The 17993-nt window shown below is 44.8% G+C and overlaps 1 protein-coding gene across 1 annotated transcript in view; it reads left to right on the top strand.

The window, feature by feature from the left end:
* The first annotated feature begins 5661 nt into the window (after window positions 1-5661).
* Window positions 5662-17993, top strand: part of GOT1 (glutamic-oxaloacetic transaminase 1) — a 30371-nt gene continuing 18039 nt past the window's right edge. The window contains exons 1-2 of the mRNA XM_021699905.1: window positions 5662-5909; window positions 14226-14407. Of these exons, the coding sequence (XP_021555580.1) occupies window positions 5792-5909; window positions 14226-14407 (300 nt within the window). The 5' untranslated portion in view covers window positions 5662-5791. The remainder of the gene's footprint in view (window positions 5910-14225; window positions 14408-17993) is intronic.

Below are 17993 nucleotides of genomic sequence, written 5' to 3'. Positions count from 1 at the left end.
ATATATTACATTGCGTTAGACTATCCCTTTAGGAGTTGTTTAAAAGAAATCTGTTCTTGGCAAACCCATTGAATTTGTTCCCTTCATTATCTCTTCATCTACCTTCATCTTGCATCAAAGCATAGGACGTCAGGACATGACCCAACAAAAAAAGGATATCCCCGTTTGGGATGGGGGCGGGGGACAAAAGCTTAAGAACTTGCTCTAGAAGTAAGAGGTTGTATTTGTGATACATTTAGGGAGAAACGGGGCAAGGAGAGGAACTTTTCTTATCACTTAAGGTCTGCAGACTTCCCATTCTTCTGTTATTTGAAGTATTTTCTTTTGCTTTTTGCTAAAGCTATCCACTTCCTTTGTGTTTTTTGACAGGAGACAACAGCCACCTTGAAATGTTGAGAGAATAGTGGAATAGCATTTCTAAAACACTTTCTTCTCTTCAGAAAGAAATAGTATAGAAACACAAGGAGTTATTACTAACATTGTTATATTTTAATTAAATATTATGTTGTCTTGTTACCTTTAAATTACTTTGGGATTTTACAGATCTCTACAAAGAGAACTTGTGTTCTCTGCTTTCTTTTCTATCTTTAAAAAATTTCAGAGTATATGCCTGCAAGAGGCCAGGGCAGAGAGATTTCAGAGTTAGCCTATTACTCTATAGCTACCCAGGGACCAAAGTGTAATCTCTATAGTAATCATAATCATCATCATCATAAAAATAAAATAATAGCAATAATTTCTACAACTGCGTTAAAGGTGTGTGTGTCAACACTAACAAAAATCTTTTTGTCCCAATTTACACTCAGCCATGTGAAGTAGCTTATTCCAAGTTTCAAGACTAGTGAGAGGCAAAACTCGAATTTGATTGTAGGTGCCAAGCCTATGCAGTTTTACTAGGCAGCTCCTCATTCAATGAACAAACTAAACAAATCTCAAAGGCAAGTGCTTGTAAACAACATCTATGATGATGATGGTGGTGACCGAGAACATACTGAGTACTTATTAAGTATCCTGTACAATTCAAAGTGTTTTCCATTAAATCGCTTAATTCTGGGGCACTTGGGCATGGGTGTCCTACTCTTGATTTCGGCTCAGGTCCTGATCTCAGAGTTGTGAGATCGAGCTCCGCATGGGGCTCCGCACTCAGTGGGGAGTCTGCTTCTCTCCCTCTCTCTCTGCCCCTCTCCCCAGTCACACGTGTGCACTCTATCTCAAGTAAATAAATAAATCTTTTAAAAAATACATCATTTCATCCTCACAGCAACTCCATGAGGTAGAGCTGTTATTATCCCCATGATACAGATGAGATGAGGAACTGAGGCATACAGAGGAAACTAGTTCATGGCCTCTGGTACTAGTTTAACCACAGCTATACTGCTTCTTAAGTACAAAAACTAGACAGCACAACAATTTCTTTTTTTTAAGATTTAAAAATTTTTATTTTATTTTTTTAAGTAGGCTCCATGCATGGAGCCCAACATGGGGCTTGAGATCAAGACCTAGGATCAAGACCTGAGGACCTGAGCTGAGATCAAGAGTCACATGCTCCTACTGGGTATTTACCCCAAAGATACAAATGTAGGGATCCGAAGGGGTACGTGCACCCCGATGTTTATAGCAGCAATGTCCACAATAGCCAAACTGTGGAAAGAGCCAAGATGTCCATCGACAGATGAATGGATAAAGAAGATGTGGTATATATATATACAACGGAATATTATGCAACCATCAAAAGGAATGAGATCTTGCCATTTGCAATGACGTGGATGGAACTGGAGGGTATTATGCTGAGTGAAATAAGTCAATCAGAGAAAGACATGTATCATATGACCTCACTGATATGAGGAATTCTTAATCTCAGGAAACAAACTGAGGGTTGCTGGAGTGGGGGGTGGGGTGGGAGGGATGGGGTGGCTGGGTGATAGACATTGGGGAGGTATGTGCTATGGTGAGCGCTGTGAATTGTGCAAGACTGTTGAATCACAGATCTGTACCTCTGAAGCAAATAATGCAATATATGTTAAGGAAAAAAAAAGAAGAAGAAGATAGCAGGAGGGGAAGAGTGAAGAGGGGGAAATCGGAGGGAGAGACGAACCTGAGAGACGATGGACTCTGAAAAACAAACTGAGGGTTCCTGAGGGGAGGGGCGTGGGAGGATGGGTTAGCCTGGTGATGGGTATTAAAGAGGGCACATTCTGCGTGGAGCACTGGGTGTTATACGCAAACAATGAATCATGGAACGCTACATCAAAAACTAATGATGTAATATATGGTGATTAACAATAAAAAATATAAAAAAAGAGTCATGTGCTTAACCGACTTAGCCACCCAGGTGCCCCTTTAAAGATTTTATTTTTAAGTAATCTCTGCACCCAACATGGGGTTTGAACTCAAAACCCCAAGATCAAGAGTCCCATACTCCACCAACTGAGCCATCCAGGTGCGCCAGCACAATTTCCAAATGGTGCCCTGGAACTGAATTATGTTCAGCAAGTAGATAAAACCAATAGCTGTCATCCTATTGATATCTCTGTTACACAAAGGTCTCAGCTACTTTAAAAAAAGTTCTGCCCATGTGGGTGCCCAGTTAAGGAACTAATGTTAGATCCTGTCTACCTCAGGCCTCATTACACATACCCTTCTATGAGTTAGGAAGGAACAATTGACCCTCACTTGGTCCCATCCAGGTGTGCAGGTGGGGAGAAGAGTCATACATACAAGAGGAAGGAGAGATGTGAGGGAAGAGAAGCAAAAGGAGATGATAGTTCCACTAAGGCATGCCCAGGAAACAAGCCAGTTAATTTGAAGGACAAGCTTGATAAGCGATCACTTTCCTCAGCAAGAGTAAACTCAACACAGCAAGAGAACAGCACCGCCTTAGGAGCTCTGTGCTTATCTTACTGCCTACTATTTAGCCACACAGTGATTCTTGAACAGATCTCCTCTTGCAGGTTTGGTTTCTAAAGAAACCTTTGTTCAGCACACAAGTCAGCTTTTGATTAATATCCTACCCTTAGTGACAGCATACATTTAAATGTAACTATTCCAAAGCACTTTGCACTTGAGTGCAAAGTGTGAAAAACTCCTCCCTCTCCTGACTTGTTCCTAAGTTTAGACCTTCTGGGTATCAGGGGCAAAATTGAATACAATAAGCAGGTTTGGATTTGCTTAGAGGTCCATGCAGTGTCCATGGCCAACCTGGACTGGCCTGCTTCTTATGCTTTGGGGCAACACTGCTCAGCCCTGAAGGCTTCCGATTTCCAGGAGAGTATATTCTAAAGGAATTCATTCCAGATGAAGCTGTTGCTGTGTGGGTTCCCAGTTCCTCCCTCTCAGTTCTTTTGAAGAAAAAAGGGAAAGAAAAAAAGCCAGAAGGGAGATGGTAGGGAGGATGCTATGACAGACAAGCATAGCAAATCATGAGAAGAGGAGAATCCTAGTCCTTCTTTCCTTTGACCCTATTGCCCTCTCTCTGGACACTGACTTTACATGGCTGCCTACTTGTCTGGGCAATGTTGGCCTCTAAAACGTCTTTTGCTTGTTCTATCCATTCAGCAGGGAGGCAGCATTGCTCAATTCCAAGTCAAAGTGTTAAAATTAGCAATGGCCTGGAAAGCATTTTGTTTATTTCAAGATTAGCATTTTGTGTAGAGGGGTAGCCTGCAGGGCTCAAGACAGAAGGAACTGAATGTAATCTCCAAGAACCTAATATTACCAAGGAAAAAGTTTGAGACTTGGATCCCACATAATAGGTAGTTTTCTTCCCCGCTACACCCTGTTAACTGTTTGCCCCTTTCTAAAATTTAGAACAGATATTATGAAGACAAGCAGAAAAACTGCATATGTCACTTTCTTTGCCCCTATCAGCTTGACTTGGTTATGGAGCTGCTTAGATAGTCAATAAACATTTATTTGGATTTAGCTAAGTTCATCATGTTTAGGTAACCATGGGTTGTTTTTCCCCCAGGGAATGACGTAAGAAGTGACCATGATATTGTTGGCCAACGCTGCGAAGATCATCCTTCTGAAACTCTGGGAAGGCTGGGCTATAGAACACCTCTCTCAGCAGTTGCCCTTTGCCTCTGCTTTTGGAACCACTAAAAGTTCGTTGTCATTTCACCTTCAGTGTTGAACTTGCAATCTTAGATGAAAGCATTGTTAGTGAAACACCATGGGCAGTTAGCTTTAAAAGCAGAGGCAAAGCTTCTGAAAAAAAGCAGGTGATACAAAGGTTGGCAGGTGTTGCACAAAGTTTCTTTGTCTTGTATTCATTACTATGAATGGAAAATTCATTTTGAGATTTGTCGTATTTTCAATGAATAGAGGCTGAGGTATTGTTCTCTCCTGAAACACTAAGAGAATGGATTCGTCCTTCCACCATTTACTGAATACTTACTAAGTGCAAAAAACTAGGGGATATTACACAGGGTAAGATCTCTAGCTAAAAGAAGCTTCCCATCCACAAGGGGTGTGGCAGATGTGCAATGACAACAACAGCTAACATTTAGGGGGTGCTTACTATATGCAACTAAACACTTTATATGTATCAACTCATATAATCCCCACAACAGCTCTAAGGAAAATACTACTATCTACACTTTACAGAGCAGGAACAGAGAGGTTAAGTCACTTGCCTAAACCTGCCTAAGTCAGTAAACGACAGAGCCAGAATCTAAACCTAGGTGGTCTGGCTCCAGAGCTCGGTTCTTAACTAGGGCATTTTCTGAAATGGTAATATTGCCAACAAGGTACAGAAGCACAGGAAAAAAGCGGCCGATTTTGACCAGAGTGGGGGGTAGGGAAAGTCTTTATGAAGGAAGCATTTATTTACTCTGGGTCTTGAAGGTCACCAGATGGAGAGGGGAGCTGGGGAGGAAGGAACAGCCAGACTAAAAGAAGAGGCAGTTTGGGTACCAGCCAGCTGGTATCAGCAAGATCTGGTTGAGTTGCGTACGTGGGAGCAAAGCTGGAGAGGGACGCCGTGCCCAGATCCTGAAGGTCCTTGAGGACCAGGCCCCTCTTTGTAAGGAAAGGGGAGCAAAAATGTCAAACTCTAAGAGCGGCAAGGAATTCGAGGTCACTCCCCCACTTTTCATAGGATGTCCCCTGCCTGAAACTCAGGCAGGCGGCCCACCCATATTTCCTTCAGGGGGAACAGACGGCCGGGAGGGTCAGCGTCGCCCGCGCGGGCTCCGGAGCTGCACGTTCGGGCCAAGGACTTTTCGTCCCGAGCACAGACGCCGGGGACCTGGCTGCCAACCCGGGTCAGGAAAGCGCGAGCTGCGGGGCCCGGCACCGAGAACGCCTGCTCATGGGTGCCGGAAGGCCGGTCCTCCGGAATTGCCGCCGGCCACCTCCCTCCTCGCCCGGCCCTCGAAGGTCAGGGAGGCCACCTCCGGCGCCCCCGGGCCGCTCGGCTCCTCCCCTCGGCCCCGGAGGCCCCAGGAAGAACGCCCTCAGCCATAGGAGTCCGCTCTGCCAATCGACCCCAGTCCGGGTCCCCCTCTCGGCCCGCGTACAGGGCATTGGTTGCATCATGACTGGCCTCCGATAAGATTCTCTGCTTGGATTGGCTAATAGCATCCCCTCCCTCCTGTCCTTTCTGCGTCAGAAGCTCGCGATTGGTTAACCTTGTTGCCAAGTTCCGGACGCAGCTAGACCATTGGAGGCCGCGGGCCCGCCCCTGCCGGTTCGGTGAAGGTGAGAGTCTCCTCCAGTCACCGTGGCTAGACCCGACCCAGTGGCTCCAGACGCGGAGTGAAAGCTCTCAGCTGTCTCGAGCTCTCCTGCCATGGCACCTCCGTCTGTGTTCGCCGAGGTTCCGCAGGCCCAGCCGGTCCTGGTCTTTAAGCTCACTGCCGACTTCCGGGAGGATCCGGACCCCCGCAAGGTCAACCTGGGAGTCGGAGGTAAAGATGCAGTGAGTAGGGGCAGCCTGGGGAGTGGAGCGGACCTAACCCGGGCGGTGGGTACGGTGGGAGAGACCGAGGCCCAGCTTGGCGCCGGCTGGAGAGAAAGCAAGAATCACGAGGCTGTTTTTCAACCTGCCCATTTTACAGATGGGCATGTGGAGTCCCTGGGAAAAGGAGATGTGTCCAAGGTCCACAATACAGGTCTAGTAGCCAGGACACAAATCCAGTTTTTCCGATTCCCCATTCTGTGTTTTTTCTACTACATCCTTTCGCCTGTTAATAAATGGGGAGGCCAGAGAAGGTAAGGAGAGGGAGGAAGCTAGGACTCCTGACAGGCTTGATGTCCTGGTTGCTGGAGAATGGATGAAGGAGAACTCTAAGCCTTAGGGTGCTCTGGTCTGGGTCAGTAAATATTTGAGTGACTACCAGGTAGGTCACAATCAGTCAGCACTTTACCAAGCCTTGGGGAAAAGACTGAGGCTTGGTTTTGGTCTCAAGGATTTTAAGATCAAGGTGTGATATAATAGAAATCTAAAATGCTTCTGAGACAGGTTAATGCAGCCTGGGAGGATCTGGGGATAATATTCTGGCCCTCACAGATGTGGTAGGATGGGTAGAGATGGTGGAAAGGAGTGGAAAGAAAGTAGTTCACTTTCACACATTCTTGTCTTCAGTTCCTCAGTTCTTGCTTGTATTTCTTCACCTTGGACAGCTCAGAGTATGGCTCTCAGTTTCCCCTTCTAGAAGAGAAGGGTTTAGACTGGAGTGCCTCAGGATAACTCTATCCTTTGGTGAATTTGTTATTTCTTATCATCCTCATTTGAATGTTTGAAGCCTCAAAGACACTCCCGACCACACACAAAGACCAGCCAGGTTGAAGAAAATGAGTGTGATGATGTTCTGTGCTAAGGAACAGATTTAGAGTAAAAGGACCAGAAATTTTGGAAAGAGAAAATGGAACTATTTGTAATACATGGTGGTGAGAAGGAGGTTCAGAATCAGGCTTCCTATACTGACTGTACATAGGACCTGTTAAAAATAAGTCTTCACTAAGGAGTATGGGAGAGGGGTGAGAAAAAAGCCATTAAAAAGCATGGTTTGTTGAAGCTAGGTAATGGGTACATGGGCATCCATTGTATCATTCTTGTGACTTTTGTATATGTTTGAAATTTTCCATAATAAAGCATTTTTTAAAAAGTAAATACCACAGCCCCGCATCGGGCTCCCTGCTCAGCGGGAAGCCTGCTTCTCCCTCTCCCACTCCTCCTGCTTGTGTTCCCTCTCTCGCTTTATCTCTCTCTGTCAAATAAATAAAATCTTTAAAAAAAAAAAAAAGTAAATACCACATAGTTTCAGCCATGGAGAGTAAGTGATGTTTTTATTTGTATTTTTTAAAAGATTTTATTTATTTATTTGAGAGCGAGAGAGCACAAGTGGGGGGGGAGTGGCAGAGGAAGAGGGAGAAGCAGACCCCCCGCTAAGCAGGGAGCCTGATGCAGGACTTGATTCCAGGATCCTGGGATCATGACCTGAGCCGAAAGCAGATGCTTAACCGATTGAGCCACCCAGGCACCCGAGTAAGTGATGTTTTTAGCAGACACCTGAGTGGGAGAAGTATTGAAAGGTTGCCTTGAGTTGAATTGGAATTGGGCACCATTCAAGCTCTTAATTTAAATACAATTTAAAACCTCCAAGTATTTATTTAGGGCCAGATATATATGTTGATGTTGACTTAAATACATCTTTTAAAAATGTTCAATTTTTTTTTTTTTGACTCAGTTACCATTAAACTATCTTACAGGGTTTTTGTGAGAATCAAATACATTTCACGTACTTAGAATAGTATCTGGCAGATAAGTAGGGGTTATGTAAGAGTTGTTTGGGCATTTCTGTTACTATTATTGTTGTTTCGGCATTTCTTCGGGTAGGTTGCACAGAAGATGTTGAATAAAAATTTTCAGCTTAAGAACTGCAAAATGAAATCATTTCTGACATTGGTTCAGAAATAAACTGCTCGTGCAGAGAAAAAGCACCCTGCCAGCTCAGGCCAGAAGTGATTGGCTCAGAAGTATAGTTTGCAGTTCAGGTGGTCACCTCACATGTGATGGTGCTTTTGTCATGTTTCCCAGGAACCCAGGAACTGCCCCTCCTTACCATGAACACATGATTTATGCATTTAATCTGATTTAATGCTTACAACAACTATGGAGGATTGTTTGAGACATAGGGAAGCTGAAGCCCAGATGGGTGAAGCAGTTTGCCCTAGGTCGTATGGCTATTGGTGATGGAACTGTCCTCTCCTCTATTTTGGGTCCTTCAGGTTGTCCAGAGGCTGCCAGTTCACTGTAGTGGGAAGAGCCGGGAGATTCTGAGTACAGGCCATCCCTGCAGTCCAGCAAAGTGACCTTGGGAGGGCTATTTAACATCCTGGAACTCAGTCTGTTAAATGAGGAGTGGGGATGGAATGATCTCTGTAAAATTCTACTCGAAGATTCACTCGCACATTACATGTAGGATAATGATGTTACTGGCCTCATCAGTTGGCTGAGGATTAAATGAATAGTTATGTGTGAAATGTGATACATAAGTGAAAAGTGTCATATAAATATTATTTTTCTTTTTATGATCTCTTTTTTTGTGGATGGCAGGTGTTCAGATAAGGGTCTGATTAGAGTCGAATTAAGAGGTCTCCTTCCAGCTTTTGTATGTCCTAGCTCTAGTTAACACACATCCCCAAGTATATCCTTTGTGAAGGAAATGTAATTAATCACTGACTTTGGGGAAGATACTTTTTTTTTTTTCCCCGTGTTAAGATAAAACCCAGTGGAGATTATCCAGCTCAAGTTCTAGTGATGTTGGACGTGTTTAAAATTAGCTGCAACTGGGGCGCCTGGGTGGCTCAGTTGGTTAAGCGACTGCCTTCGGCTCAGGTCATGATTCTGGAGTCCCGGGATCGAGTCCCGCATCCGGCTCCCTGCTCGGCGGGGAGCCTGCTTCTCCCTCTAACCCTCCCCCCTCTCATGTACTCTCTCTCTCTCATTCTCGCTCTCTCAAATAAATAAATAAATCTTTAAAAAAAAATTAGCTGCAACTATAATTTCACTGCCTAGTTTCTACTTGCTGAGAATTTCTCCAGAGATATTCTTTGTGACTGTTTCCATAATTTCCTTATAGTTAAAGCAGAGCATCACATTTTAAGTGTGACGTGCTCTGAGCTGACCATTTTAGTGCTTCAAGGGCAGGGGAGACGTGGGTCCAGCCTGATGCAGCCTGAAACAAGACATTTCTTCATAGACTCCTGTCTGTCTGTCATGTAAACTTAGCTTCCTTTGGTTCCAGATAGCCTACTCTTATTTTAGTATTTGTTGTGGACTTTAATGTGGATTTCTAGCATCTTCACATAAAATTGTTGGATATATGTGCTGTATCAGGTGTTTCTGAATACTCCCTGGCCCTCTTCCCATGACTCTAGTTGGAAAAGGGCCTTAAGAGGCATACATATGTGCAGGGGCTCCTGGGGGGTGGGGATGGGGAGGGAAGTGGAGATGTTCAGAGGAGAGGAGGGGGATGGTTTGATCATTTAATTCCCTGTGTTTTCCTTTCTTCTGGAAAGCAGCACTGCTGCACTCCCCTGAAACTTGTGTGACTTCTCTAAAAGAGCTTGTACCCATGCAGAAGGGCAGAGGTGCCTGGAGCTGGGGAGCCTGCTGATAAAGAGGCCCCTCACACAGGCCTCTGGGGCCTGCTTGCTTCAGGCTTTCTCTTGCTCTTAAAAAGAACACATGGATCCATGAACTTAATAGTATGACAGCTTAGCTCTTATAATCCATTTGATCTTGGGCAAATTATTCAACTCTTCTGACCTCAGTTTCCAGATCATAGTATCTATATTGTAAGTCATTATAGGAATTAAACGGGGGTTAGAAGAAAAAGTAAAGCACTTAGCGCAATGCCTCGTAGATACTAAGGATTCAGTAAGTCCTTGTTATTACTGTGGCTCAGGTACCATCGATGTCTATAATTATGGAATCTTTCTTTCCATCCTGCACTTTTTCCCTGAATGCCAGACCCATACTTGGTACAGTTTGCTAGACACATCCTGCAACCACCTCAAATTCAACATGTTTAGAACACAGCTCATCATTTCCACCTTCCCCTCAATCTTTTCTTTTTTTTTTCTGCTTATGTTTTATATCTTAGACCACCTTCCCACCCCACCCCCACCTCCCCGCATCACCACCAGCCTTTATCCAGACTAGAGAGACTTTTGAGTCATTTGTCATCCCCTTCCTTGATCCCACGTCAATTTATTTGGTCATTAGGTTCTGTATTTTCTACCTCCTAAATCTATTTTGAGTATCTCCTCTTTTCTTTTTCCTTGCTGCCACTACCTGAATGGAACACTTCATTATTCCCTTTCTGAATTATTGCAGTACCCACCTGACTTAATGATCCATCTCTGTTCCCCTTTGCAGTTTATCACCCTCTTGTTTAATGCTTTCAGTGGTTTCCCCATTGAAACGACGTTCCTTAGATGAGGACGTCCTCCAAGACTCTTTAACCCATATTCCTCCATGGGTCCTATGTCTGAGCCATGAAAATGCAGATCCTCAAAACCGTCATGTCTCCAAGCCTCTTGGACCTTTAGACAGGTGTTCCCTCAGTCTGGTGAAGCGAAGCAAAATGTACTGCCCCCGCCCCCCCCCAAATATGCCCTAAGCTGGTTATTTTTAAGAAACTGCAAATACAGGCGAAGCTCTGAAAACCAAGTAGAAGTTACCCTTTTATAAGAAACATTTACACCTATAAGGGAAATATCCATTTGTAAGAATGTCTCTCTCAGATGACTCTAAATCTGGAGGAACTTATCAGTGGAGAGGCGGGGCTTAAATCTGCATCACGACCTTTCTCTTGTTTCCTGTGCTTTTACTGGTCACCTCCCAGAACTGATTCCCCACACCCAACATCTTTTGTCTTTAGCTGAAGGCGGTATTTAAGGTGATGGCTTTGGCTACTTCGGAGAGTTACTCAGTTTTCTTGGGTCTCTCCCATGTATTCAAGTGGCAGAGGTTATTAAACTTTTGTTTTTCTTCTGTTAATCTGTTATGGCAATTTAATTAGTAGACCAGCCAAAGAACCTAGAAGGGTAGAAGGGAAATCTCCTCTTCTACGCTGGAATGCCCTTTCCTTGACTACCTTTTAAATTCTTATTCATCATTCATCCTTCATTCTCTGTAAAATCTTCCCTGACTCGTTACAAGAGAATTAAGGGCTGTATATTCTATGTTTCCTCCAGGGCAGACAGTATCTTATTTGACCTTACCCATTTCTGTGTAGCTACTTGTAGCCAGTGTCTGGTTCTCGGTAGGTTCAGTAAGTCCTTGTTAAATGAGTGAGTGAATGAAAACATGAATGAGAAACTCCTGGATCTGACAAACAGGAATGAAAATCCCCTGGGAGAGCAGGAATCATAGTTGTTAATAAGCTTGACCTCATTGCTCTAATCCCCCAAGAGCCTTTGGCTGATCTGCTTCATTAGGGCAGTTAGGCAAGGCATGGGGAATAAATCTGGAACTGAACCTGGGAGAAACTGGACGGTGAAGGAGGCAGGGGAGGTATAAGTTGGCCAATTTCTCTTTTGTCACAATATAGACATAATGCCTCCTTGCGTCTAGTCATATGACAGGATTTTTTAGAGTAGTACACAATATACAGTATGGGTAAGAACAGCAGTTCTGGGACTTTTTCATCTTTCCTCTTTATTTCTAATACATGGTTTACAAATGACATGTTATCATACATATAATACATATGTCATAATTATGTAATATACATAACTTCCAAACACAGATGTGAAGCATTAATAGAACTGGTTTTTCTATGAACACCCACATTGTACATCTAAATAGTATCCCCTCTGTGTGGTTTAGTTAAAGATGTGTTTGCTCTTGCTGCAAGTTCCATTTCCAAAAATCAAATTTACTTTCAAAGGACAAAGATTTGGCACCATTGAGGATATTCAAAATAATGAGACATCGTGTCTAAAAATAATTCCAAAAGAAGAATTCCAAGAATATTATGAACAATGGTAGCATTGTGATCATAGATTTCCTTCAGGGACAACTCTTACTTAAAAGTGGTTATTTTGGTATCTCTTTAAAAAAACAGACCAGGGGCGCCTGGGTGGCTCAGTTGGTTAAGCATTTGTTTTCAGCTCGGGTCATGATCCTGGGGTCCTGGGATCATGACCTGAGCCGAAGGTAGATGCTTAAGCAACTGAGCCACCCAGGCACCCCAATAAATAAAATCTTAAAAAAAACCCAGACCGAATCCCACCTGATAAAGTAGGCTTTTTGACTGGTTTGGAAGGAACTCAGTAGGCCAGGGGGTAGCATGTGAGTGTTACGACAGTGTGGTGCGTCACAGCCACCTACCCAGACAGTAGTGGTTTGTTAGTGGCTGTGTCAGTCTGCAGCTCCGGCCACTTTCTTATTACTAGTTTGAGGTGCTTATCAGATTTGGAGATGACACATTCCTAGAGGGTAGAGTTAGTTGATAGAAGAAAGACCCCAAATCAAAATGATCTTATAAAGTCTTATTTGTTGTATAACTCTTGAGTGTAATTTTTCATCTAGAAACTTTATTCTAAGGGAACACTCATGAATATATGTAAAGATGTAAGGACGTTTATCACAATGTTTATAATATCAGATCATCGAAAGCAACACAAATTGTTAAGTATGCGTGGAAAGGAATGTCGCCTAGCCACTAAAATTGTGTTGTAAATGGATCATAAATGGGAAAAATGGGGGCACCTGAGTGGCTCAGTCGGTTAAGCCTCCAACTCTTGATCTCCACTCATGTCTTGATCTCAGGATCATGAGTTCAAGTCCCATGTTGGGCTCCACGCTGGGCATGGAGCCCACTTAAATAAATAAGTATGTAAGTAAATAAGTAAATAAGAAAAATGCCCAATTGCGTTCATAATAAGAGAAATGCGGATTAAAACTACTCTGAGGTACCATTTGCATCCTCATTATTGGCAAAAATTTACTCTGGATGAGGCTGTGGGAAGCAGACACTTACACATTGATGGGTGGAGTTTTAACTGATAACATCCCTATGGAGGCCAATTTGGATATATCTGTCAAAACTGCAAATACACACACTTCTTAGCCTACTCTTCCATTTTCCACCTTGCATCCTATGGATATATTTACATGGAAGATGACATATGTATGAGGTTGTTCACTGAAGTATTGTTTTGTAATAGCCAAAGATGGGAAGCAACTCAAATGTCCATCAACAAGAGACTGGGAAAACAAATTATGGTACATTCATGAGTTATGCAGCTATAAAAAAAGAATGTGTTTGTGTGGGTCTGTTGGAGACCTAAACTTCCAGCAGACTCAAATGACCCCTGTGAGGCATCTGCTCAAATCACTGGCCTGGGTGCAAGCCACAGCAGCTGCCCTCTAAAGCTATAAGCCTGAGATAATCATACTGTACTAGAGGGGGAAAAAAATCAGTGATAGGATAACGGGACTAAAAATACTTTTAGTGTCAAGGGGCTTAGGAATTTGCTGTAGGCAAGATTATGTAATAGATACATTTAGATCGATAAAAGTGTGGAATATGAAGTAGGAGGGACAGGCAAAATGGCCAGCAGTGGCAGAGAGAGGACAGAGATGTGTGCAGGTATCAGATAGATTGTTGGGTGATTGTGTAACCATCTGCTGGAATCTTCAGCCCTGGGGCCTTTGCTCATGATTTGTCCCACTTCTGTTCTTCCAGGACAAGAGGAGGACGTAGGCTTCCCCCTTCTGCCACCCCCTCTCCATATTTTATGTTTGAAGTTGCAGCAGTCATGTGAAGTAGCACCTAGCACTTTTCCAGAAATCTCTTGGGGAGATGCAGAAGGAGGAAGATTCTGGGCTCATGGCTTTCCAGAGCTCAGTGTGCTAGGACGATCAACAGAACAACTGTAAGGTGTTTCTGAGTGTGCATCGTGCTCGCTCGTGCACTCTTCCCATCTGTCAGGCTCTGTGATGTCCCAGCGTCATTTCAGCATGCTGTCTTTTCGAGGTCACATATTTAAGAGCTCAGGGTAGGAACCATGGCTGTCCTGCCTGCATGCACCTAGCCCAGTGCCTGGCCCGGGGCAGGCGGGCAGTCAGTGAATGAGCTTTACTTTCATTTCGCTCCCTGTCCTGTTTGATGGAAGGAGGTGGAAGGCCCTCCAGTCCCAGCACCAGCTCTTACTTGAATGAAGCCTGCCTCCTCTCTCTGACGTGACTCTTTGCCATGTCCCAGCTTATCGCACAGATGACAGCCAGCCCTGGGTTTTGCCGGTCGTGAGGAAGGTAGAGCAGGAGATCGCCAATGACAACAGCCTGAACCACGAGTACCTGCCGATCCTGGGCCTGGCCGAGTTCCGGTCCTGTGCTTCCCGCCTGGCCCTCGGGGACGATAGCCCAGCTCTCCAGGAGAAGCGGGTGAGTTTTGGGTAAGGATGAACAGGTGGCCCTTGAACAACATGGGGGTTAGGGGTGCCAACTCCACGCTCCATCGAAAATCCTTGTATCGGTTTTGACTCCCCGAAAACTGACGTGCTGATAGTCTACTGGCAGCCTGATGGAGAACCTAAACAGTTTGTTAACACATATTTTGTATGTGTTCTTACAATAAAGTAAGAGAAAAGAAGATATTATTAAGAAAACTATAAGGAAGGGAAAATACATTTCCAATACTGCACTGGATTTGTTAAAAAAAAAAAAAAAAAGTCCAGGTGTATGTGGACCTGTGCAATTCAAGCCTGTGTCAGGGTCAACTGTATTTTCTTTAGAAACTGCAAAGGTGAAAAAAGGTTGAAAACTCAATTTGGGGGACACCTGGGTGGCTCAGTCGGTTAAGGGTCTGCCTTCGGCTCAGGTCACGATCCCAGGGTCCTGGGATCGAGTACCCCATTGGGCTCCCTGCTCGGCGGGGAGTCTGCTTCTCCCTCTTCCTGCCGCTCCTCCTGCTTGTGCTCACTCGATCTCTCTGGCAAATAAATAAATAAAATCTTAAAAAAAAAATAAAGTAAGAAAGCATTGTGTGTGTGATAAAAAAATAAAAAGAAAAAAGAAAACTCAATTTGGTTTAAAGTGTTAGGTGTTATGTCTATTGACGTGTCCGTGAGTAAGAGTTTAAGTAGTGTGATCTTAAGGCCCTGATAGTGCACGTGGTGTGGCCAGACGCCAAGCCTGGCCTCTGTGACTGTTGTGTCGTGTGCCCTAGATGATCAGATTGCTGCTGCTGGGGTTGAAGCCGTCCGCGGAAATGCCAAGCCAAGGGAATTTAATGGAACGATCAAGAGATCGGGGTCTGGACCCAGATCTGCTTCTTCTTTGTCCATGGACAAGGCATTTACCCTCTAACTCCTACATCTCATCCACATGTTAGGAAAGGACTAGTTTGTGGTTCATGGTCCCACAGGGAACACTTGCTTAGGGGATCGGTTAAGGGGCCTCTGAACCCCTTGAAAAAAAAATTTTTTTTTTTTTTTTGAGAGAACATGTGCAAGCAGAATTGGGGATGGGCAGAAGGAGATAGGGAGAGAGAGAGAGAGAGTCCCAAGCAGGCTCCACACCCAACACAGAGCCCCACCTGGGGCTCAGTCTCACGACCCTGAGATCATGACCTGAGCCGAAGGCAGATGCTTAACCCACTGAGCCACCCAGGCGCCCCCCTTCCTGCCCTTTCACTCCCAGCTCCCCCTTCCTCCCCCCAGTTCCCTTCCCTTCCCTGTAAGGGCATAGTTTTAAAAGTTCCACAGGTGACTCCAAAGTATAGCCAAGGTTGGGAACCACAAAGTACAGAGGAAGGAAAAAGGAGAGGTATTTGTTTGGAGTAGTGGGAATTCCACTAGGTGGAAGAGAGACCTACCTGATTGGAGCTGGGAGCATGTCCAGGCTGATTTTGGCACCTTGGGCAGGGGAAACCACCTGAAGGTTTGAGCAGAGGAGTTAGCCAGTCCAAGTGTCCGAAGAACATACACCTGCTGCAGGAGTAGGCAGGGGATGGGCTCAGGTTTTGCGATAGCCCAGGTAGGTATCATGCCATTAAAGCCAGCTGTCCTGACTGCTCCTCTGGGCCAGTGTCGTAGCCCAGCCTTCGTGCGTGGAAGGGACCACATCTTGGAATCATTTATTCTCCACATGCTGTTACTCAGATGCCTCGGTGGCCAGGGGAAAAAATGACGGGCACACGGGCCCAGTCTTCTCTCAGGAGGCAGGGAGGCTCTGAGTGAAGGTCCTGGAACTCGGGTCATGATTAGGCAAGTAATTAATGAGTTTTGCTGGAGGAGCGTCCTGATGAAGTTTGAGAGTGGGGGGCTTAGGCAGCTGGGGTTATCTTGAGAGACGCTATGGGTAGATTTGATGGAATTCTGTTGTTGACAAAGAAAAACAGTTTCTGTGTTGGGGAACTTCTTCCTCTGAAACTGTACGTTTCTTAGACATGTACTAACCATCGTGGCCAGGTGCTTGTTCCTCTGACCAGTGCTCCCGTTTTGGCCATTTCATTCTGTAAGACTTGTGGAACATGGCCTGCCCTCTTCGTCTGCTTCGTCCTGTGTTGTGTTTTTGATCAGAGAACAAATTTAGATAGCAGTCTGTAAATATTTGAAGGCTTTTTTGGGGGGGGCGGGCGATGGTTTAGGATGCTCTCTTGGCATCTGCATCCCCCTAGGTCCTGGCTGGTTCTGAGCTCTGAGTTTTTCCTTTTTCCCTGGACGTCCTCACCATCCCCAAGCTGCCATCTTAGTTCAGCCCACCATCCTCTCATTTGGATTCTTGTGATAGCCTCCTGCCTCTAGTCTCCTCCCCATTCTATTGGATTCTGCATAGTGCGGGGACGCCTGGGTGGCTCAGTCAGTTAAGCATCTACCTTTGGCTCAGGTCATGATCTTGAGCTCCTGGGATCGAGCCCCGCGTCGGGCTCCCGAGTCTACTTCTCCCTCTCCCTCGTGTTCTCTCTCTCAGCCCCTTTCTCTCTCTCAAAAAAAAAAAAAAAAAAAAACTTAAAAAAAAGATTCTGCGCAGTGCAACTAGGATGATCTTCCGTAGCAAAAAAACCTTATAATCATGTCACCTGCTCCCTGCCTCACACATACACACACAGTAACCCCTCCATTATCTACAGGGCAAATCTAGACTTTGAGCTGGGCATGTATATTTTGTGGCCAACCTTCATCCTGTTCTCCAGTGACTCACAGCCCCCCATCCCCCTTGGGTTCCAGCCATTCCAGGAGTCTGTAAGTCATGCAGGGCCCGGCCAAGGGTCACTTCCCTGCTGAATCCTTCGCTCCCTCCGGCAGCGCTGAGTTATCACAGGACTTTGTTCACAATTTAAGAATAACTGTACTTAACTGTGCTTATTACTATGATGTATAATTTTATGTCTGTCTCCTACAAGACCATGACTTCCCTCAGGGCAGGGATGATGGCTTACTTATTTATCTCGTAAATCTTCAGCATTTAGCCCTAGCCTGGCATTTCAGAGATTCTCAGATGTTTGAATTCACTCATTCAGTCAACAGATGAGTGCTTACCACTAAGGGTAGGCACTGTTCTAGAAGCTGGAGCACAGCGGTGACCAAAAGACCCAAAATCTTCTGCCCTGGCTTACAGTTTTGTGAGGAGAAGCCAACTGTAAATGTAATAGATAAGGACATGATAGAGTATATTAAAAGAATATAAATGCTGTAAAAATAGAGTAGAAGAGGCACATTAGGGGTGCTGAGTGTGGGAGGTGGGGTAGATATGGTTTTCACTAGGGTAGTTAAGATAGAAATAGAAATGACATTTCAGCCAAAACTTTTTTTTTTTTAAAGATTTATTTGAGAGAGAGAGCGCGTGCGCGGGGGGGGAGGGGCAGAGGGAGAGGTAGAGAGAGTCTTAAGCAGACTCTGCGCTGAGCATGGAGCCCAATGCAGGGCTTGATCTCATGACCCTGAGATCATGACCTGAGGCAAAACCAAGTCGGACGCTTAACGGACTGAGCCACCCAGGTGCCCATCAGCCAAAACTTGAAGGAGAT

The sequence above is a fragment of the Neomonachus schauinslandi genome, chromosome 6 (assembly GCF_002201575.2).
Source record: "Neomonachus schauinslandi chromosome 6, ASM220157v2, whole genome shotgun sequence".
In the NCBI taxonomy this organism is placed as follows: domain Eukaryota; kingdom Metazoa; phylum Chordata; class Mammalia; order Carnivora; family Phocidae; genus Neomonachus; species Neomonachus schauinslandi.
The sequence above is the reverse complement of the archived record's forward strand: the minus strand, read 5'-3'. Positions and strand labels throughout refer to the sequence as shown.